General features: G+C 39.8%; 2 protein-coding genes across 8 annotated transcripts in view; one reads left to right on the forward strand and one right to left on the reverse strand.

The window, feature by feature from the left end:
* Crim1 (cysteine rich transmembrane BMP regulator 1) overlaps positions 1 to 18,268 on the forward strand; it is a 185,714-nt gene extending 167,446 nt beyond the window's left edge. For 4 of the 5 annotated variants that reach the window (XM_020170120.2, XM_074049498.1, XM_074049501.1 and 1 more), the window contains 4 exons: positions 6,118 to 6,312; positions 11,386 to 11,508; positions 14,460 to 14,650; positions 15,758 to 18,268. In XM_020170120.2, the coding sequence (XP_020025709.2) occupies positions 6,118 to 6,312; positions 11,386 to 11,508; positions 14,460 to 14,650; positions 15,758 to 15,934 (686 nt within the window). In that variant the 3' untranslated portion in view covers positions 15,935 to 18,268. The remainder of the gene's footprint in view (positions 1 to 6,117; positions 6,313 to 11,385; positions 11,509 to 14,459; positions 14,651 to 15,757) is intronic. The other variant, XM_074049499.1, reaches the window with a different exon arrangement.
* Positions 18,269 to 19,756: 1,488 nt separating this feature from the next.
* The window catches only part of Fez2 (fasciculation and elongation protein zeta 2), a 37,541-nt gene continuing 33,743 nt past the window's right edge, over positions 19,757 to 23,554 (reverse strand). For all 3 annotated transcript variants that reach the window (XR_012439656.1, XM_020170119.2, XM_020170118.2), the window contains 2 exons: positions 23,062 to 23,127; positions 19,757 to 20,671 (listed from right to left, as the gene is read on the reverse strand). Coding sequence is in view for 2 of the 3 variants with exons in the window: in XM_020170119.2 (XP_020025708.1) it covers positions 20,655 to 20,671; positions 23,062 to 23,127 (83 nt within the window). In the remaining variant the exon portion in view is untranslated. The remainder of the gene's footprint in view (positions 20,672 to 23,061; positions 23,128 to 23,554) is intronic.

Below are 23,554 nucleotides of genomic sequence, written 5' to 3' on the forward strand. Positions count from 1 at the left end.
CTGCTGCGGCAACAGGGCTTCAGGGTCTTGACACATAATGTTGATTGTGGTTGCAGAGGCAAATCTTTATCTTGAAAGAGGCCAAAAGTCATCTTGAGCTGAATCTGATAGTTAAAATAGAGGCCAGAACTGAGGAACAAAACACCAAGGCTAAACCTAACGCAGGACCATGAAATACTGTCTTTCTTTGCATGTTCCAGAAATTGACCTGGATGCTGTTGCAAAAGGAAAGTCCCAAAACTGTGAAGCAATGGTGGTATCACTGGAATGCATTTATGACCTGCTGCAAGGACTGCTTAGAAGAGGGTCACACTTGTTTGGATATATAATGCCCAATGTATTTGTTTTAAAAGTAAACTTTAATATATTAGTTTCATACCTCATGTTTTCCCTGGAACAAACATTCTTCTCTAATCATCTTCTTCTGTGAGGGGAGAAGGAGTCATGAGAGGGAGAAAGGTGTGCTCAGTGAAGAATTCTTAGGGGGACCATGAATCCTCAACAACCATTGAGTTGTCTTCATTCCTTGATAGAACCTTGCCAGGCACGTGTGCAGTCAGTTGAAAGAAGTATCCATTTCAGAGAGTTGCTGAGCAGTAATGACTTTCATTTGTGTGGCACTGACACCTGCCCAGGTCATGGTCCTCTCTCAGGTCTTCCCACTGTGTACATGACAGGCAGAATGGGTGAGGGGTTATGGAGCCAGATCCACTCTGGTTCCTTTCCTCACCCTGACACTTCTGGCCACACATTCTTGGGCAAGTGACATATCTTCTGTGTGCCTCAGTTTTCTGTGGAATTGAAACAATACCCTGGCCATTGAGCTAAGTAGATTAAGTGGAACTGATTCATGTGAAATGCTTAGCATAGTTCTTGCTACACAGCAAGCATTCAGTAAGTAAAAGTTGTGAGTAATCCTAGTATTGAAGAATAAAACGCAATGTCATTGTCAGCGTTAGCAAACCAGTTGGAGCAATCAGAATTAAATGGTACAACACACTTGATAGTCAAAAATAAAAACTGAGTATTTTTGTTTGGATTTTCCCAGTCTCTATTTGTACATTCCTCTTCTGGCCAGGTGCTTATTAGTGTGCTTTTTACATGTACCCTCAGTTAGGCTATGCTGATTCCCAAAGACTACAGTAACTATTAATTTATTATGCAGAACTTCACATCACACAGACTAGCCCCCAAGCCTTCCTGTTTCTCAAGATTTTTACAACTTTCCAACAGAGCTTTCTTGGATAATTCCAGTGTACCATGGAAGGAGCCAGTATACCTAGTGAAGACACAAGCACCTTTTAAGAAACAGGGATGCCAAGATCCATTAGCCAAATTTTACTCCGTGCTTTCAGGCCTCTTTTGAAGTCATTGGCCTTTTAGGGGAAAATTTAGTTAAAAGCAAAAATATTTCTGTGAAGCCTCATTAACTAAAATCTAATCTAACCTGGCCCAGGTGGCAGCTACCCTGGTAAAGATCAGCCAGAGTTTTCTCTAAAACAAAGAGTCTTCCTCCATTTACTTTACATGAAAATTCAATAAAGCAGCAGCCAACCTGTGTTTTAAGGGCAAATGAAGCATGGTTTTATATCATATTTAAAGAAACAAAACTTGCTGTTCCAAAATACTTTCTTTTGTGCTTCAAACTGGGTAAATGTGGAGATATAGAAACCACTCCTGGTAAGCAGCAGCAGGAAGTGTTTCTCTGTGGCCATCTCTGACATGGAGCTCATCATGGATTAGTGATTGGTGTATTTGGGGACCCTGCTGGCCTAAAGCAGCACAACCACTGCTAACTGTGGCTCACCTAGGGTTGAACATTGGCACTAGTATGGTCTTTGCTGGTCACTGAGTGTTTTGAGTGGTCACATTTCCAGAGAGCCATTAGCACAATGGAGCAATACAAGGAAGGTCCTGATAGCGCTGCCAGCTGGTGATCAACTAAGATTGATCTCTATGTTCTGTCAGCTGACAACCCCAGGTTTTAAAACCCAATAATTTCCTGATCTCAAATCTAAATTAACTTAGTTGCAAGTAAACTGAAGTTGGAAGGCAAGATGCATCTGAGGTAATAGTGATGAGTTAGAATAGAAGAGAACAGAGATAAACTGGTAGAAATACCTGGCAACTAGGTCTATGTAGTTATCCCATTCCCTGCAGAGAAATAGCTTCATGGAAGCTGCACAGGCTCCTGCTGCTTAGGGAATCTGACTCCACCTCTGAGGAGTGGTGCACCCAGACCCTCTCTGTGGGCTCCCAACATAATAGGTCCCATTGCACTTGTGGTCATCATTTTGTTACTTTGAATTTTTAAGCCTCCTGGAATTTAGAAAAGGAATTATTTGGATAATAAAACAAGAAACTTTGATTTCACCTAAAATGTAATCATAGTTCTTAGTTCAGCCCATCACCTCCAAGGCATTCAGAGTAGTTGCCCTTTCTCTCATATCATTTCATAGATACTTTTTTATAGAAGGGATTGACATATAGACACTGCTCAGCATCTGATCTTTGATACTGCTTGTATGGTTTAGTTTTCTTGCAGTCGTTGAAATTCTTCTGAGTAGAAGAGTATCTTTCAGAAAGCACCATATACCTTGGACAGGCTTCTTAGGACAAAGCTCAATCCGAGTTTTTCCCTTCCCTCTTCTCATGCATGTGTATGGCCGAGGTGGGCCACATGTGAGTATACATGTGTGTCTGTTTGAGATTTCCATTTTATATATTTTGACTTGGTACCAAGAGTAACATATTTCATTGCTAAAAGAAAAAAGAAAAATTCACCAAGTCTAACAATCACTGTTAACATTTTCCTTTCTATTTACAGTTTTTAATTGTCCTCTTTACATGGTTGAATTTGAACTATATATGTGTTTTAATATCAACATATTCTTTTATATGACTTTATCATGAGTCTTTTAAATAATCTCTTAGTGCTGGGCACAGATTTCTCCCTTAATTTCTTGCTGTTATTGTTTTCTTTGATGGTATTGGGGTTTGAGCAAGGCCTTGCACTTATGAGGCAGATAATCTACCACTTGAGCCCAATAATTAATATTGTGATGAACGTCTCTATAACTTCTTTTAGACCTGTTCCAATAAATTCCTTGAGCTAGGTTACAAGGAGTAACATTATTGGATGAAAGGGGCATAAATATTTTAAAGATACATGGAAGTTATATCATACCCAGTTTTTCCTTTTACACCACATCCTCTTCACTGGACTTTTCCTACCTGTGGCTGCCAATGAGTGGCTGAAATTTGTTCTCTTTTATCTTGGTGAGCCTCAAATCTGTTCCACTCTAATGACAGTTCCACTAAGTGATAGCTCTTTGTGCTATACTCACAAAGTGAAACTAAGAGTTTGCAGATCAATGACTGCAGCTTTAGATGGCCCATTGGAAGGTCTGGAACAGTGTGATTCGGCCTGACCAGAACTCTGACAAGGTCACCAACTATTTACTTCCTAAAGCACAAAAATGACTCACGTATTGCCATTACCTCTGTCTAGCCCCCCCATGCGAGAAACAGGGTCATCTTTTGTGCCTCCCTCCTTCTCCCTATCCATATCCTGATAGTGATTTCTCAGAAATAGCTCTTAAATCTCACTCTACCTTTCTGCCTCCACTACCTCTGCCTTATTCTAAACTCATATCACATTGCTTTGGACAATATTCCCATCTGCTTTATCCCATTACAACTTCCATGCTGTTATAGTCCTGAGTTCCCATCTGAAAAGCAAAACTAATAAAGCCCCTCCCCCTCTGCAGGAAAGGCTCTAAATTTCTCAGTTGTTCACAATCTATTTCCAGCCTTGTCGCCAACCACACCACACCACACAGAGTGCACACTGACACTTCTTGTTGTTCTTCCAACATGCCAAGCTATTGGACACATCACTTTCTGCTTGGAATGCCTTCTCTCCAGATTCTTCTTGTGTTCCTTTAATTCCTCAAGATGTAAAACTCAACCATCAAATCCTGGGAGCTTTCCAGTTCCCAAGCAGAGTTGGTTCATTGATCCTTCATGTTATCCAGCTCTATGCTTAGTTAACGTTAATAGTAGGAACTGAACCCCTGGGCCTGTCTCCATCACATTATGCAATCTTCGTGATCAGGGCCATGCCTGCCTTAGCATTGATGAGAAAAATTTGTTACATGTATGAATGTAGTGGCTATTTTTAACATCAACCTAACTGAAAGATAATTTTGACCATATGAACATTAGTAGTGATAATTAATTAAATATCTTAAGATATAATGTGTCTTTGTGAAGAGCCTAAGAAAATACAGACCAATGCTTGGCCTTGAGTTGAACCCCTTTTTAGAGTCCTCAGCCTTTCCTTCCACTGGAGAAAAGATGCAGAGAGAGTAATGGCTAAGATGGGATAAGGAGTTTTAACATTCTCTTTTCTAATTTCTTACACAGTAATATAGTTACTTAAATTTTACTCAGTGATGTTGGTCTATCATAGGAGCTATTGCAAGGTTTATGTAAAACGTAATCAGCACTGCTGCTTTATAAAGGAATGCTTCCTTTCCTGATGGATTGTCTACATAATACTCTAGATATCATGACCAAAACTAGTGTCCTCAGTGACATGATGGCTGAGCCAGATATGGCTCAGATGACTACCTGAATTAGGCTGAGTGTCTCTACTTAGCCAATTTAGCATGCACATTTTGGGTATGTTAGAGAAGTTGCCTCCCGTAAGGATTCCATGTTGGCAAAAACCTTGTGTGTGGGTTTGGTTTAAAAGCCTATAAGTGAGTTTTTAACCTAACAATTAGTTAGGCTAAAACTAACTAATTAGTGCACCAGAACACTTTGTGTGGAACATTTACAAATGTAGAGAAGTGCATTTTTAGTAGATGTTGAAAAATGTATTTCTGATTACAACTAGAACTTCCCATAATTAGTCAATGTCCTTTGTTGAGCCTTAAGCAACAGTAATGAGAGAAACAGAAGAAAAATATTGAGATTATGCATTTTAAACTTTGACCTAAATTTCTTCCTGTGCTCAGACATTCTGGGTTCTGTCCTGTGTCTGTTCAGTGGACACTGTCCCTACAAGAGCCTCCCAAGAACACGGAGGCGTGGGACTTCCTAAGGACGTTCCTTCCAGATTTAGAGTTTTGCATTTACTAGTGACAAATGATATGTAAGCCAGCTTTAGAACTTGAAAACAGAATTTCCTTGGATAAATAGGGTCATCCACTGGCCTGTCTGTGATGAGAAGGACCTTGTGCACCTCCACACTTTCGCCCCATCTCCACCTCAGTGCTGGAACTGTTTGTTGGTCACTTGGGCTCACTCAGGTCCAGTGCTTTTGAGCTCCAGAAGGAAAGTAAAGGCTGTGAAGTGTGATTACCAGTGAATAAATTAATAAAAGAAAGGAACTTTCAAGGAAAAGTTGATAGAAGGAAATGAGGATAGCAAGAGAGGATGTGGTGGGGAGGAGGTAGAATGTTTCAGGTGTAAGTTCTATGCAGTATGTATATATAAGTAACTCTTTAAAAACACTTTGTTCTCAAGAGCCATAATTTGCTGCAAAAAACAAATTGAAATGAACCTGATTTGGTTGTATCTGGAGTGGAAATGTGCATGTTAGGAAGAGAAATCCATGCAGCATTCTTGAAAAATGAAGGAAATAGTTCTTTCAGGGCTGCTTCCCCCAGAGGATCGTCAAGGAAACCTGCCAGTTCCTGTGATACTGCTATTGTCATTCTGTACCATTACCCTGTATCATTTACAAAAACAGTGACTAAAAGTAGCAGTTTCTCCAATCTGTCTCTGTAAATATACTCAACTGGACCTTTCTCTCTCTGTATCTCTTTCTAGATGGTAGTCTAGTAGCACTTGCCCCATGGGTAGCATTCCCAGCTGGTCATTTCAGTGACCACCTGTGTTAACTTATCTGGGCCTTGATCTGGCTCATGCCACAAGAAGAGTGTTCCTAGGAGAATGGCAGCAGGACTAAGGAAACAAGCAGATCACAAAATTCTGGAAATTCTAAAGCATAGTGTAATTGTACAAAACTGTTCCCTTAACTTCCTGAGTATAATAAAATACTGTGTTCTCACCTCAAGCAACCCCACCATGTGTTCTTTTCACTAGAAGACACAATTCCAAAGAAGGTGGTGTGTCACTTCAGTGGGAAGGCCTATGCCGACGAGGAGCGGTGGGACATTGACAGCTGCACACACTGCTACTGCCTGCAGGGCCAGACCCTCTGCTCAACCGTCAGCTGCCCCCCTCTACCCTGTGTCGAACCCATCAACGTGGAAGGAAGTTGCTGCCCAATGTGTCCAGGTATCTAAGCCACCATCCTTCCATTGTCAAGCTGTAATATTGATTTTAAGATAGAACTCAAACAGACCCAGAACTTGCTTACCCACCCACAAGTTCTCACCGCCCAAGTAGTGTCAGCCCATCTAAAACCCTCCAGCACAAAGACTCTGGAGTAATTTGGAAAAAAAAAGACTATCCAGGTGAGGGCTGATTTCTATGCCAGAATTGCTGTATTCTTCTGACTTGCATTCTCTAACCTTTAATGGCAGCATACCCATATGGATATAACCAATCTACTAATGACACCTGCCCTATCAGAGTGGCATAGTTTTGGTACATTGTTGGACCAGCCTAGGGAAAGGGGGGTTAAGACTGGACCCAGGAGGGAGTATGGTTAAGAGCTGTGCTGGGCACTGGTGGCCCACGCCTATAATCCTAGCTACTCCGGAGGCAGAGATCAGGAGGATCGTGGTTTGAAGCCAACCCTGGAAAATAAGTTCGGGAGACCCTATCTCAAAAATACCCATCACAAAAAAAAGGGCTGGTGGAGTGGCTCAAGGTGAAGGCCCTGAGTTCAAGCCCCAGTACCACCAACAAAAAAAAAAAAAAAAGAGCTGTTGTTATGTGAATGTATATGAGAGCCAAAATGGAAGACTCACATTTAAAGAATGCAGTTCTGGTTCATTCTTTTTTTCAGTTCACCAGTTCCAGCCTTGACCCCTACCATCACATGCAGCCTTCCCCCAAGCCTCCAGCTGAACTTTTCATCTCTTCCCACATGGAACATAATCACTTGGCACACTGCAGCTAACTAGTGTGAATCTCCTGCCTGTGTTTCCCTGCAGCCCAGTCTTCATGTCAGCTGTGTCACAGTCTCTTAGTTTCAAATCTAAGTCCTCCACAGCTGCCCAGTTGCTCCCCAAGGCCTTCTCTTAGTTTCTTTGCCTTTCTCCTGCCAAAACAGTTCCTTTATCCCCTGCCCCTAATCCCAAAAATGCAGGACCTGAGCCCTCCCCTGGACGGCCTCTGGGCACTGTTCCCAATCTGATCCTCTTCCCAGGCAGTGTGGACCACACAGGCTGAAGTGTGGGCTTACTCTGAGATCCCATCGAGGGCCTGAATTTGTCAGGACCCTTTCCATCTTCACCTGGGTTCTCCTGTTAGGTTAGAGAATCTTGGTCTATTTAGTACCAAATCCTGGGATTCATGCCAATTTTGAAACACATCTGTACTGTGCAATTAGAAAATGGGACAGTTAAAGGCAAAGTGTTTAATTGAGCTGTGTACATCTTAGATTTTTGTTTAGATCTTGTGCAGACTAGTCCCATTTGAGCACTTCTGAAAGTGTCCATTGATCCCCTAATAAGGACAATGTTAAATGCACAACAAATAGCTCTCACTTCAAGTCTTACTTGGCTAATAGCAACACTTGATTTAACTCTTTGCTCCTTCCCACCTAAAACCTTTTCCCCACTTGGCTTCCAGGTCACCAACTCTTTTGGCTTCCTCTTTTGTTCCTCATGTTCTCTGTTTCCTTTGCCAGTCCCTATTCACCTGACCACCCTCCAAAAGTTGGACCAAAACAAAAGTTTGTGTAATTAGCATGGCGAGAGCAGTTTCAGTATTTCAAAAGAGCATGGGAGACAGTGATTATACAACTCTAATACAAACCGTAAGTTCATAAATATTACTGAAAAGCAGAGTAGCCTTGGAAAGTTTCACAGAGAGAGGACTTAAGCTAGACCTTGGAGGACAGGTGTGGAGTAAAGGGGATATTCTGACCCAGAGTGGGTAGAAGTAAAGAAATTGACCCCTAAAGCAGTTCCAGTAGCAGGAGGTAAGGACGGGACAGGGAATCAGAGGCCTAGATTTTTAGGGCCTTGATTATCAAATGAAGAGTGTAAACTTTGTAGAAGTGGGGAGGCTTATTTTGAAGCAGTTCTGTGACATGAATGAAAGGTCTTGCAGGTGAGGGAGACTAACAGGAATGTGTAAGAGGGATGGAAGTGTAAGAGAAGCCAAAGCCATGACCACTGACACACACTGTAGGTGTGCCATGAGTGTGATAAGGGCCCAAATGCAGGTGGTGTGGGAATAGAACTACAAAGACATTTCCTTTGGTTTCTGGGTTTGTAAGGTGAGTGTAAATTCAAGTAACATCCTTGTTCATCACTCAAGATTCCTCCTGTGACTTCTCAGGGTTTATTGTTGGGCTAAGATTTAATTTCTGCCGTACTGTTGAAGAAGCACTTCTCCATCTAACTGCTGCACAAAACACCGTGGTCAGTAGAGCTTTCACCCCCTTGTACCTGAAGGCAGGCTGGATCTGGTCCTGTTCTCATTGGCTCACTGTGTGACCTCAGTCAAGGCTGTTCACCAAAGCTTCAGGCTTCCCAATTCTCTTCTAGACAGCACCTGTCACATCCCAGAAGTGCTGAGGATGAAATGATTGTAATGGGTACCACCCAGCTTCTCCAGCAAACAGGAACCTCGCTTTGTCCTCAGCTATAGGATACACATTCTGAATAGGTCCCCCTTTCCATCTGCCATCTTTAAATGTGAGAACAAATTCTGTTGACTGGCTAGGTGGCTAATCCCTGTTCCGTTTTACAGAAGACACTGAGGCTCAATAAATTTAAGTCAGATTACCCCAAGTCATGCAGCTAATGGGAGAGCTGGGACTCCAGATCCTAAGTTGATGTCAGGTGCCACCTCCCAAAAAAGTGGTGCCTGCAGCTTGTGAGCCTCACATAACCTGCCCCATATTCTAGAAAAGGTATTTTAAGGAAACTGACTCTTACAACTGACCAGGTGCTTCTGAAATACTTCGCCTGTAAGCTGTCTTGAGTTCCTCCAAAGTTAGATCCCATGTGACTGCAGTAGTCATTGTTAATTGTGACTCCATGGCCATGATCTCTGATGGCCTTGCTTGAAGTAGTTTTATGGCAGCCTCCTGGTTGTGTCTGCCTGCAATATGAATAGCCAACAAGGGCACATTTGGCGAATGCCATAGGATTCTACTTTATAGAATCTGGGATTAAATGCAGTCTTCCACCATGGAAGGCCTGGGCCTAGACATGATAACAAATAGCATTTCTTCTCCTCCAAGCAGCATTTTGCTGATAGATTTTGTTTGTTGTTTCTTGTTTGTTAAAACTGTTCAGAAGCAGCTTCCCTCAAGTTCAAATTAAAGGGAAATTTTCCTTTCCCTCTGGATTTGAGAGCTCTGAACTGAAGCTATCAGTATTTTGTGAGAAAGAAGGAGGTGTGGGTGGATTTTCATCAAACCTTAACTGAGTTTAGTGGCACAAACCGTGAGCTGTTGGAAGGTGAGGAGTGTCAGGTGGTAGTCAAGTGAGAGGGCCAGGACTGATCTTGCTTACAGTTGTCCTCCCAATACGTAGACCAGTGCCTGACATGTAGAAAGCACTCAGGAAGCATTTGTTGAACAAACAATGGTGTAATTAATCACTGATTCTTAAAAAGACATCCTCCTTCACTCTGAGACAGATCCTTCTAACTTAGCTTGCCAAGTAGAGCCTTTCTGAGCACCCATAAGAAGAGAATTCATCCTGTCAGGTATCTGTTGTTGGCTGGATTTCACCTAAAATCTCCCCATAGGCAAGTATGTTGGAGCCCAACCTTCTCCACTGCTGTAACCCAAGAAAAAACCTGAGCTGGAACTAAGTTTATCCTAGCTCTGGGACCTCACAAATGTTACATTCACAGACTGGGTGGAATGGATCTTCATTTCCCATCCCAGTGAGCTCTCAGAGGCCAACTATAATCGCTCCTGAAGGCCTTATAAGTAAGAAAGCAGAAGACTAGGTGATTGGCTAAAGTGACTTTATTCTTAAGCAGCAAGAAAAACTGGGCTTTGGAATCACAAAATTGCATTGGAATCCTTGCTCTGCCAGTTACTAGATGCATAATCTTAAGCAGTTTTCTTACCTTCTCTGAGTTTATGTCCCTGGCTGTGTGCTTGGTTAGCTCACAGTGGAAACTTAGCCAGTCCCCTCTTCTGTATCACTTGTCCCTCCCTCAAATCCATCTTCAAGCTCTTCTTGAAAGCCTAATAATTTGGGACAGAAAATGATCGCTCTAAGCAGAGATTATTAATCCTGTTTTAATGTATGTTCTATGCATTTTATTTTGGTTTTGGTCTTTAGGCTATAGTGAGTATATGGGATTGTCAATGTTAAGAGACCTCTTTTTAAAAACATCAGTTAATAAGATGGCAGGGACTGGCCAAGAAGTATTTGGGTGTCACATTTATTAAAAATAGAGACCCTAAGAATTATCTATTTTCTTAAAAGTGTTGGGCTAATTGGCAGCTAGATGAAGTATAGATATAAAAACATACTGTTAATTGCTGAGAAAAGCTCTGAACTTTTTCTCTGGTCCTTCTTAGAACTTGCCTTCAAAGAAACCCTGATATTTGGAATACATAATATTATTAGGCAGTTTTATTTCATGTCATATGTTATTGATCAGAATGCCTATATGATCAAGCTAGATACTGTAAATATAACTACTGAAGACCAGTTTCCAATCTAAATAGTTCCACTGATAATATAATGGACATCTGAGACAACTCAGGCAGCAGTTCAGGAGGTCTACCTTCATCCATTCCTGTTAAGGGATAAGAGTGGAGGGGAGAGGGAAATGGCCAAGAGGTATATAAAGGGTGGATGATGCTTTAATGTTTTCAAATTCTGCTGATGTCTTATATAAGTGATCCAACATTCATGGTTAAAAAGCAACAGTTATTAAAGCACAATATTTAGCTGATGCAGAGTAACAGAAACCATTCCAATCCTCAATTTATACCAAACTATAAAGCCAACACCATTTGACATGAAAACATCTAGCAGAATAGAAGACTCTCTATTCTTTTAAATGTTATAGGAAATGTTTCCCACCATTACAGAGTTAGTGATTCTCTAGCATTAATGATATAAATGTAAAAGTGGACTTTTCATGTCTCAGGGAATATGGTATTGAATTGAATGCTCTACTTGGATTAAAGATATAAAATCCAATAACAAGGTGGTTTCTCCATCATCTCTTACGGAAAATGCTTCTTTCTTTTAGAAATGTATGTCCCAGAACCAACCAATATACCCATTGAGAAGAAAAATTATCATGGTGAGATTGACCTGGAGGTTCCCATATGGCCCACCCCAAGTGAAAATGATATCATCCATCTCCCTAGAGGTAAGCATCCAAGTCAACTTGACATCTGTTTAGTCTTCTCTATGGTCTAGTTTGTTTTGTCCTAATTTTTTTAATTTCCTATATTTTTAAATGGCTTGCCCAAGTAAGTTCAAGCAACTACTCCAGGGGAGACCTACTTGGCTGTGAAACATATTAAACACCAAACATTGATACAACAAATCTGCAGGTAATTGGTTAAATCTCTCCTTCCTAGCCCTACATGCCCAGAGGCTTGGTTATGATAGAAAGAAATATGTTCCTAGTCCTAAGAGTCTGGGATAAAATTTCTAAACCATCTTTCAAAATTACATGTGTGAATAAGCATGTAAACAGATTTTGTACTAAGTATTTCTGCATCTCTTGAGTAGCTTTCACTTTGAGTTTTCCAAATGCCAAGTTTATTCCATACCATTTTTTCATGCTCTGTCATTTCAATTGTGTATAATTAAGAGGTTGGATTGTTTCTCAGTAGCTAAGAGGTAAAAGCATGACCTTCTCTAAAAAGGAAATTACTTTAAACTTGTTCTGAGCCATGACTTAATACTGCCTCCTGTTGACTCCTAACACATTTTTAAAATCATTGCTGTATAATTTTTATATTTCTTTTGGAAGAAGCAGTATTCATTGCTTGAGAGATTAATGATCTGTTACTTTAGATATTCTAAATGTTATGCTTGGATCTAGCCAGATGACCAGAGAGCCAAATTCCTGGACCCAGAGTTTTGGCTCCTTGTGTAATTGCTCTGACTGAATGTGCTCTAGCATTTTGCTTACATTCATTCAGTCGGTAAATACCAGTGCCTGATGTTTGCCCAGCACTGTTTGATGTGCTGAGCTTTGGTCATGAGAATAGCCTTATTTAATGTAGTAGGTCGGACCTGTGCATTACATGTTAAAAGTCCCAGAAGATAAATTTCCTTTGTGTCAGTAGCGAGAAAATATATACTTCTCCTAGGCAACTGATTTGCCTTAAACTGAAAGACATTGTGAATCTTATTCATGGCATTTGTTCCATTTTTCCTTTGGCTGCTAGAAAGCTCAAAGCCAACTTTTATGGCTTTCTTTTAGCATCACTACAGAACTGAAAGACTAAATTTGTAAACAGCCCTCAGGTGAGGCTTCATTTTCCTCTCACCAAGACTCTTCCTTAATTTACTTAATATTCTTGTGTGACACATCCTCCTCAAACCACTCCCAGAATCATTTGGAGTCTGGGAAGCTAAGGAGTCATTCCTGTGTTCACTATGTACTTGAAACCTAAATTTACCAATTAAATGTTACTCTCCTCCTCGGCATTCTTCTTGATGCTGATAAATATTCTCCTGTTTCCTTTCCTATAAAGTATTACCGTCTGTGCGGCCAAAATGAGTGGGAGTGTTTGCTCCCCTCCCTCGCCCACAGAAGCACGCCAGCAAAAATGTATGGTTTTAAGCCGCGGTCTTTAATACCACAAAGCTGTGTTTCTTCATGAGCTGAGTTTCCAGAACAATTTAAAAGCAACTCCTTTTGATTGTATGTACCCTGTATCTCTCACTAAGTTGAACTTCAATGCATTTAGAAAACCTTAGACTGGTTTATTTGAGACAAAAGAAAAATGAAACTTCATGGAGTGCCCATTAACTTTATCTCTGTCTGCAATATTCATTGTAAGATTGGTATTTTAGCTTGGCACAGTAGCTCATGCCTGTAAACCTAGTTATTTGGGAGGCTGAGATTGGGAGGATCACAATTGAAGGCCAGACTGAGCAAGTAGTTGCTAAGACCCCATCTCCAAAATAATTACAGCAAAGTGGACTGGAGGTAGGGCTCAAGCTATAGAACACCTGCTTTATGAGTACCTGCTTTGCATGATAAAAGCGAGAGCACACAAGGGAGGGGTGAGGATAGGTAAGACACCTAAAGTATTAGCTAGCATTTGTTGCCCTTAACGCAGAGAAACTAAAGCACATACCTTAAAAGCAACTGAGGCCAATAGGAAAAGGGGACCAGGAACTAGAGAAAAGGTTAGATCAAAAAGAATTAACCTAGAAGGTAACACACATGCCCAGGAAATTAATGTGAGTCAACTCCCTGTATAGCTATCCTTATCTCAACCAGCAAAAACCCTTGTTCCTTCCTATTATTGCTTATACTCTCTCTTCAACAAAATTAGAAATAAGGGCAAAATAGTTTCTGCTGGGTATTGAGGGGGTGGGGGGGAGGGGGCAGAGTGGGTGGTAAGGGAGGGGGTGGGGGCAGGGGGGAGAAATGACCCAAGCCTTGTATGCACATATGAATAATAAAACAATAAAAAAAAATGAGTACCTGCTTTGTAAGTTCAAAGCCCTGAGTTCAAACCCCAATCCACACACACACACACACACACACCCACACCCCACCCCACCCCCCTCTTGCGCAGTATAATTAATCAAGGCAGGGAAATACAGACCTAGTGAGTTTTTCAACAAATTTATGAAAAGTAAGGCATTTTTGCCTAGAGTGCAGCAAAAGACCAAAGACGAAGCTCCTAATTCTAGTTTAGCTTTTGGTCCAGTTAATCTTAGCAGTTACACCAGAAGTAGAAGATACTTTGTCTTAGTCTCCTATTTGCCAGTGAGCAGGGAGCTAATGTTTCTGCTTCATAATCCTAAACCATGCATGTTAATTGTAATAAAAATATTTTTAATATTTGTTACAAAATGTTTTAGTCAAATCTTGAGTCTTACCCAGCATTTTATTATCTTCCTGACTGAATAGTAACTTTTCACCCTGATTTTTTTTTTTCCCTTCTTTATCTATCACTAAGCACCTTACTCTCTAAGAACTCTTTTGGGTCAAAATTAGATTTGAATCACATTTTTAGCCCAAAGTACTGGAAAGCAGTAAAGTCACTTTGCTGATCTCTATTTGCAGTACAATTTAAATAATCCTTAAGAATTATTTAAGGAATGCTTTTAATTTTTCTCTCCTAGATATGGGTCACCTCCAGGTAGACTACAGAGATAATAACAGGCTGCATCCAAGCAAAGATTCTTCACTGGACTCCATTGTCTCAGTCGTGGTTCCCATAATAATCTGCCTCTCCATCGTAATAGTATTCCTGTTCATCAACCAGAAGAAGCAGTGGATACCACTGCTGTGCTGGTATCGAACACCAACTAAGGTACAGTCTTGAATGATGAAACTAGAAAAGCTTACACTCTTCTATTTCCATAATTTCTTAATACCTTTTATATTAACCAACAAGTAGCCTTAAATGTGCATATCAGGCTATAGCAATCATATATATAGTGCTTGTCCTGGGCTGGGTTAATGACTGCATGAATTATCTATCATCCACTGGTTAATGAATCCTGATCTCATGGACCCATCTTCCTGGAGGTAGAGTTTTAAGATGATCAAATACCTCTGTATTGATTCCTAAATCATTGTTTGTAAGTAGAAATACAAACTTGATCCCCTGGTATTTCTCAGCCATCTATCAACTTAGAATTGGGAGAGAAAAGTCACCACAAAGGGTCGGAAAGAATACTCAGGAGAGGGCAAGTAGAGAGCTGGAATAAGGATGTACAAACGCCCAAAGAATAGGTAGATGTGTCAAAGGCAAGCAGGGGGAAGAGGGAGCACAAAATGAAAAGACTGAGACAGCACTTGACAAGTGGAAAGGCAGACTTATTACCAAGGGAGAAAAGGAATATGAATTCATTTTAATACAGAGGGCCTGTTTAATTTGCCTATTTTAAAAGGAAAGAAAGGTATTAAAAGGAAATACATCATAATTTCTGACTATAATTCTCTTTCATATTGGCTTTTGTGTAATTATACAACCTTGAGAATTAGCAACATTCTGAATAAATATTTAATCCAACTTACCACGTAGTTAACCCTCAACACATAAAATTTTTAGCACGTGGCTAACCTGCCTCTGATTTCGACAAGTGTGCATGGGGCATAGCCTCTGCATGTGGCTGGGTCAGGAAACAGTACTGAGCAGGACACAGTACCTGCTACCCAAAGCTGGGAAAACAACAGTCTTAAAAAGCATGTGGTGACAAGGTACGGAGAGGCTGGCCCAACTTCTGAATTGTTTTCTTAGTCACCACCAGTGTAGCAGAGTTGGAATTAGAGTAAGAAGTAGCACCCCATGTTCATTCTGGCCAATAGCATATCATACGATTGCTTCATCTGAATTAGGGCCTAGATTTCAATTCTCTTACGGATATGAAAAGCAGCTAATTTTTTGTGGATTTCTTCCCTTCTCACTAAATAGCCTTCTTCCTTGAGTAATCAGCTGGTATCTGTGGACTGCAAGAAAGGAACCCGAATCCAGGTGGATGGTTCCCAGAGAATGCTAAGAATTGCTGAACCAGATGCAAGATTCAGTGGCTTCTACAGCATGCAAAAACAGAACCATCTACAGGCAGACAATTTCTACCAAACAGTGTGAAGACAGGCAACATGAATGAGGTCATAAAGACAGGAAACGACTAAATCTGCTCTTAAACGTAAACTAGAATTTGTGCACTTGCTTAGTGGATTGTATTGGATTGTGACTTGCTGTACAGCGCTAAGAACTCACTGGGATGGGCTGTGTCTACAGCAGTGTGCAGAACAAGCATTCCCACTTTTCCTCAAGATAACTGACCACGTGTTTTCTCAGAACCAAAGGTTTTAAAGTTGCTATGGTATATTTGCTTGTAATATAGCTGTAGAGATGTTTTCGGGTGGGGACAGTGAATTTGGTTGGGGGAAATGGGAGGGAGGGTGGAGTTGGGAAGAAAATTTGGTCAGCTTGGCTCGGGGAAAAAATCCAGTAAAATAAAAGCAGTTCATGGCACAGAGGATGTTTTTCCTATTGCTCTGAAGACTGCACTGGTTGCTACAAAGCTTGGGTCTGAATGAGCAGGAAACAAAAAGGCCTTGCGATCCAGCTGCTGTAACCACCTTAGAACCACCAGACGAGTGCATCAGAACTTTTGATAGCCATCCCAGGTCTAAAGCCACAGGTTTCTTTTCTATATAGTCACAACTGCACAGGCAGTGAGAAAGCCAGGGAAATGCAGTAGCAGCATTTCTCTAAAGCGGGTTATTAAGAATATATACAGTTACACTTTTTTGCTGCTTTTGTTTTCTTCCAAGCCAGTCATCCAGTTCCTAGCAGAGACAGCAAATGAACAAGAGCTAAGTCATTTCTTAATGCGAGCACTGGAGCTTTTCTTACACCGTGGCAGGCGGGAGGGAGAAGGGGAAGGACCCCAGGCATTTCCAGGGGCTATGTCTCATGTTTGTTATTTTGTTGTTGAATTGTTGGTTGTTCATAGTTTTTGTTGAAGCTCTAGCTTAAGAAGAAACTTTTTTTAAAAAAAGACTGGGGATTTTTTTTCCTTATTATATACTGATTCTACAGAATAGAAACTACTTCATTTTAATTGTGTATTATTCAAGCACCTTTGTTGAAGCTCAAAAAAATTATGCCTCTTTAAACTTTAGCAACAATAGGAATATTTATGTAACTATCTTATGCTTCAAAAAACAAAAGTATTTGTGTGCATGTGTGTATAATATATATGTATATATTATATCCACATGCAATTTATGTTTTCCTGTTGAATGTATTTTTATGATATTTTAACCAGAACAAAGGCAGATAAACAAGATAAACAGGCATTCCATATCAATGCTTTTGATCATTTACAGATATTTTGAATAACACAAAATCTCATTCTACCTGCAGTTTAATTGGAAAGGGGTGAGTGTGTGTGTGTGTGTGTGTGTGTGTGTGTGAGAGAGAGAGTGTGTGTGCGTGCATGCACACACGCATGCACCGTGAGCAGCCAGCATTGCACCTGCTATGGAGAGGATATTCCTTTATTAAAATCTTCTTCCTCACTTGGATTTGCTTTCAGTTGGTTTTCAATTTGCTCACAGGCCAGAGACATTGATGGTAGTTTTTATCTGCATCACTAATCAGCTCCTGGATTTTTTTTTTTTTTTCAAACAATTGTTTGAAACAACTACTGGAATATTGTCCACAATAAGCTGGAAGTTTGTTGTAGTTTGCCTCAAATATAACTGACTGTATACTATAGTGTTAACTTTTCAAACAGCTCTTAGCACTTTTATACTAATGACCCATTTGTGCATTGATTTTTCTTTTAAAAATGCTTGTTGTGAAAGACACAGATACCCAGTATGCTTAATGTGAAAAGAAAATGTGTTCTGTTTTGTAAAGGAACTTTCAAGTATTGTTGTAAATACTTGGACAGAGGTTGCTGAACTTTAAAAAAAATTAATTTATTATTATAATGACCTAATTTATTAATCTGAAGATTAACCATTTTTTGTCTTAGAATATCAAAAAGAAAAAAGAAAAAGGTGTTCTAGCTGTTTGCATCAAAGGAAAAAAAAGATTTATTATCAAGGGGCAATATTTTTATCTATTTCCAAAATAAATTTGTTGATATAATGTTATCAAAATAGATTTACATCAGCCTGATTAGTATAAAATTTTGTTGACAATTAATCCATTCCTGGCATAAAAAGTCTTTATCAAAAAAATTGTAAATGCTTGCTTTTTGTTTTTACAATCATGGCCATATGAAAATACGAACAGGATATAGGACAACGTGTAAATTTTTGTTATTATTTTAAAGATATGATTTATCCTGAGTGCTGTATCTATTACTCTTTTACTTTGGTTCCTGTTGTGCTCTTGTAAAAGAAAAACAAATATAATTTCCTGAAGAATAAAACAGATATATGGCACTTGGAGTGCACCATAGTTCTATAGTTTGTTTTTGTTTTCTTCAAAAAGGCAAAGCTGTCAGGGCATAGTTTGCAACTTAGTTCTTGACAGCGAATAAACACCTGGGTTAAATCCACACACTTCTGAAAAGACTTCTTATCTGCATCAGAAAAACAAAAGGTCTTTTCAAGGTTGCCAGTCAATTCACCTCTGCCAAACACAAGTCTCATCTCTCTCAGTATGTGGTCCTTTTTCAAAGACTCCTCACAAACATGGTGCCAAGAGTATACTGCAGAAGTGCTATTCCTAGGGAGACAACAAACCTACTTGCCATCAGTCACAAGTCAGAAATGTATTCATCATTGGTACAGGTTAAGTATCCCTTATCCAGAATGCTTGGGACCAGACATTGGATTTCTTCAGATTTTGGAAAATCTGCATATACATAATTAGCTACATTGAGGTTTGGACCCAAGTCTAAAAACAAAATTCATTTATGTTTCCTACACACATACCCTGGTGGTAATTTATACAATATTGTTTGTGCACTTGCCTGTTGATGACCCATCACATGAGGTCAGCTGTGGAATTTGCCATTTGTGGCGTCATATTGGTCAGCTGTGGAATTTGCCAATCATATTGGTACTCAAGAACTTTTGAATTTTGAATCATTTTAGATTCCAGATCAGAGATGCCTACCTTTACCAAAACTAACTCAATGTGCAAAAGGGTTGTGGTAGGGAATCCTACAGCAGCTTACTGTAAAGAACAAAGCTAATCAAACAAAATCATGAAATCTAATTAAAAGTGGACTTTGAGCTGATAGGAAATAGTAGGTAAAATTTTCATATAATTCAAAAGCATCAACTGTAGAATGAGCTATAAACAAACCATTGTTGAAACCTTCAAAAAACAGATGCCCATGGTCTTTACTATGTTGTGTATCCTTTAAAGCTACATTTCTTTAGTGTAAGGTATAGTTTTTACAAGTTCAGATGAAAATAAATTATAAATATTACTGTGTTAAGTATGCATCTTCATCAGTTCAAGGGAAAGTGGTAAGTTCCATATATTCGCTATCAAAGAAGACTAATAAAACAAGAAAACAATCTCAGATTCCACATACCCTTAGAGACAGCTGAAAAGCCAAGCTGGCATCAAACCTGAGCTAACACTTCTGCAGTCAAAGCATCTCAGTTATTAAACAGTAAAGAGTATGGGCAGCCCAAATGCTCACAGATCTGAAGTGGAAATTTAAAAGCCCCCTGATGGCAGGTCTCACAGAGGCTCTCATGTCCCAGAGACAGCTTCCCTAACTCCGACTCTCACAAGCCCAGCAAAATAGCCATACCACTATGTTTCCACAGCAGCTTGGCATGGTCTAGAAAAGTCCCTCTACCAGCTTTAGCATCCTGGGATTGCTAATCAGGGGTTCACCAGCTCACACAATGTAGTGGTAGATTCTGCACCAAAATAAGTAAAAGAATCCAGCATGGCAAGAAGAAAACAAAGTACAACAAAAACTTGTGGCTCTTAAGAATATATTATTTTTACATTTATTAAATGCCATCAACTTGACTGAAATTGGCAAGTGTTCGTGATTACTGTTATATCCATGAGTAGCTGCTTCTAGATTTAGTACACTAGGAAAACACAGGCATGATAAACAGAACACAATCGTGGAAAATGGGCAGCACAGTTCTAAGCACCTTAAAGGATACAGACTCCTTTCAAAGTATACTTTTTCTTCACAGACACATGAAAGAGACGTTTACACATTTACAGGTAATACAACATTCTGAAAGTGGCAATCAAATGTTTAAAGTATGAACAATGAAACAAGCAACATGCTACAAAATCAGTGTGTCACAATGTTCACTATTTAGCCAACACTGCATTTTGCAGTGTTGCTGTTTCAAAACAACCCACCTTTGTTAAGTTTCAGTTTGGAAAATACTGGTAGGTAATATTTATACTGACAGTTCTCATAAAAAATCAGTGTTGGTTCTTGCCATCACTGAAGAATGGCTATCGTATAAATCCCCAGTGCTTTAATAAAGTTCTTCAGTGCAGGTTAGATGTAGAAAGCCACAAAAACTCCAATGGGCATACTGTCATTTAATGAAAAGTGTAACTGCACAATTGATATTACTCTTCCTTGTCCTACCAATTTAGAGAGCATAAGAGTTAGATGTTCCAAAACCCCTCTCTTGAATTCTAAAGAGTGCCATAGTTCCCTTGCTTTTAAAATATAAGGAATTAGTAAAGTCATGACCTGTTAATACTGAATCACAAACCCAAGTTCAAGTGTGCTGGGTTTCCAATAGCAGGAAGGTTGTGGTAGCCAGTTTTCAGAATAATGCTATAGGAGATCAGGCTCACAGTCCATGGAAAGTAAAGCTGCTCCTGATGTAACGCTGCTCTATGTAGGACACAGAACTAGAAGAAAGTGAAAACTTTTAGGTAGAAATGTATCCTCTATACATTTGCACCAAATACATATACACATTATGTATTTATCTTACATGTATATAAAAAGCACCATTATGTAACAAAGACCAAATATTAATGCAAGGATCTGTAAGAACAAAAGACTTGAAGAGACTACATATCCAGCAATGAGATGTTCCCTCAAGACACATTAATTAGTATTTCTCAGAAATGAGACAACAGAAGCCCCCAGGTCTCTTAGGGTACCACTTTAGAAATGTAATTAAGCCCATAACCTTGCCCTATACCATGAGGCTTGTAACACAGCAATAGCACAGCTCCCTGGTGAAGTCAAAGGACATGAGATTCTATGCATATTTTCATCCCTATCTGGGATGAGCACAGCAGCAGCCAAACCTACACACTGGCCTTTGGTGCTGTAGCTGAAGGGAGGGACTGGCAGCAGGTGTGGGAAGGAGAAGCTGAATTAGCCCACGTAGCACCCACCCTGTCTCTTTAGGCCAAGTAAGTCCACTTCACCTTCTTTCACTTCTGACTTTTACATCAGAACAAAGATGGTATATAGGCAGCCAAGCCATACTCTGTGTTAAAGCAACAAGTCAAAAAGGGGAACGAGCATCTCCCTTGAGAATAGCTCCTCCCAGTCAGTGTCCAGTTACTTGTCCCCAAAGAGGATAGTTGACAGGCTGTGAATTTCCAGGACAGGTGGAAAAGAACATTTTAAATTCCCCCATACAGCACCTTCCCCACACTGGAACCTCTGTGCTACACCGCCCTGTTCATTTTGGGACTGCAGAGTCACCACTAGAGTCAGTCCTAGCTTCTTTTCACCCAATCCTTACAACACAGAATGGAGACAAAAGCACAGCTCAAGCACACCAACAGCTCAACAGAAGCAGGTGTGGTATGGACAGAACTGGGCTTACAGACAGGAGTCAGCAGCCTGAGCATGAGAAGCAGAACTTGGAAGGTACTGCCTCCCTAAGGCATGCAGCATGGATTCATGATTACAGTCCTATATTTTCAGAGCAAAGAATTAAAAACTGTACCCCCAGGCAGAGTACCCCCCAGAGTACTCTGCTTCATGGGTCATAATGCCCTTCCATTTAAGCAAATGCTAAGATAGATAGAAAATGCTTCCAAAGTACTCTCTCTGGCCCTCATGGCAGTGCCCTTAGGGACCCACTCTAATTAAAAATTAAGATATGTTCTTCATGTTCATCTCATTCCTGTTTCACATCTAGAAGAATAAACCTCAGAACAATCCAGTTTTCATACCAATGCTAGCACAACACAAAAGCAATCAAAGATATCAGGTGTTAAAAACAGAACTTAATAGGGGAAAAAAAGTCATCCATCAGAAAAACAGTGTATTTAAGTGATGTCAATTCAGTCTTTTCTATCTCATGTAAACTCCCTCACTAATGACTTACTCCTGTTTGCCCATCCACAGCAAGTCTCTCACCAGTGATATTTACACATCATTCACTTTGAGCCCCTTCCCTTTCATAAAGCTACAGTTAAAGAAAGGGCCCACTGAGATATGGAAAGTCTCAGAAATCCTACCCTTCCTTTGGCTCAGCTAACTCATGGAAGGAAAGTTGCTAGAAAAGCATCTCTCTCCACTTCCCATCAAATGCTACAAGATGCATATTGTGATGCTTTCAAAATCTTCTCTGTGAATAACTTTTTTTAAAAAGTAATTTCATTGAAAGTATTTGTTTTCCCTTATCTGAATAGTTCTTCAGTCCCCTCTTTACCATACAAATTTTTTGTTCCTTTCTCAGCAAAGTAATCCCCTTAACTTCTTGATTTTCTTTTGCCTCATCAATATTCCTAACCCATGTGGTCTTATTCCTATTGCTAAGGTTCATGGCTCCTTTTTCACTGTCCTGAGTTAACAAAAGTCATTCTTTTTATTTTACCCCTCTCCTCTCTGCCCACCACACCAACGCCTTTTGCGTTCCCCTTGGCACTGTTAACTGGTTTGATTGTTTTATCCTTCATCCAGCCTCACTGATCGGTACTTCCCTTTATATGGTCTCCCTGATGACAGAGACTACCTTTCTCAAGTCTCCCAAGGTCAGTATGTCCATATTGATACCCACATAATTATGGCAATGTCTTATTAATTTTCCTCAATTGCCTCCCTCAATGTTTACAGTTCAGCTGAGGACATTATTTCCAGCCAAGGATCTCAAATTAAAGTTTTATTTAGCCGTAATGTTGAGTATCATATGTCAACCACATATCTATCCTCGCTCTGCATTAAAATTAATAAAACTGTGTGTTCCTGTTATTTTAATCTATTAGAAGATAATGAATTTACTCACTAATCAAAACTTCCCAACTGCACACATGCCATTGATAAAACTCACCTTTCAGTATATAGTCAGTTAATAAGCTTGGAACTTTTTCACTGTCCTCCTTCATGGCACAAAGAACTGCAAAATAAAGGGGGAAAAGGCAACAATTTGAAATTCAAATCAAAAGCAATATTTTATTTCAAATATCATACCATTAATCTTTAATAATATAACATAACTGATTCATATAAATTAAAAGATTATTTTCTGGATAAGGGAATGCACTAAACACTCAGAATTTTGAGCTGAGTGAGTCCTAAGAGTTATTTCCTTGATTTAGCATCTCCAAACACTGGATCCAAGAGAGGAACTGGACTAATTAAACAGAACCTTTGCTGTGTCATAATAAATGTGGCAAAGTTCATCACTGTAATATGCACTCTGATGAGCTCTGAGTGCGGAGGACTTAGTGCTGCCAATCTCACAAACTGGAGAAACTCCTGGATAAACAGAAAGGTAGCTACACTCTCCAAGGAGCTCATCTGCCAAACTTCTTGGAAACTTT

Source organism: Castor canadensis, chromosome 12 (genome assembly GCF_047511655.1).
Source record: "Castor canadensis chromosome 12, mCasCan1.hap1v2, whole genome shotgun sequence".
In the NCBI taxonomy this organism is placed as follows: Eukaryota; Metazoa; Chordata; class Mammalia; order Rodentia; family Castoridae; genus Castor; species Castor canadensis.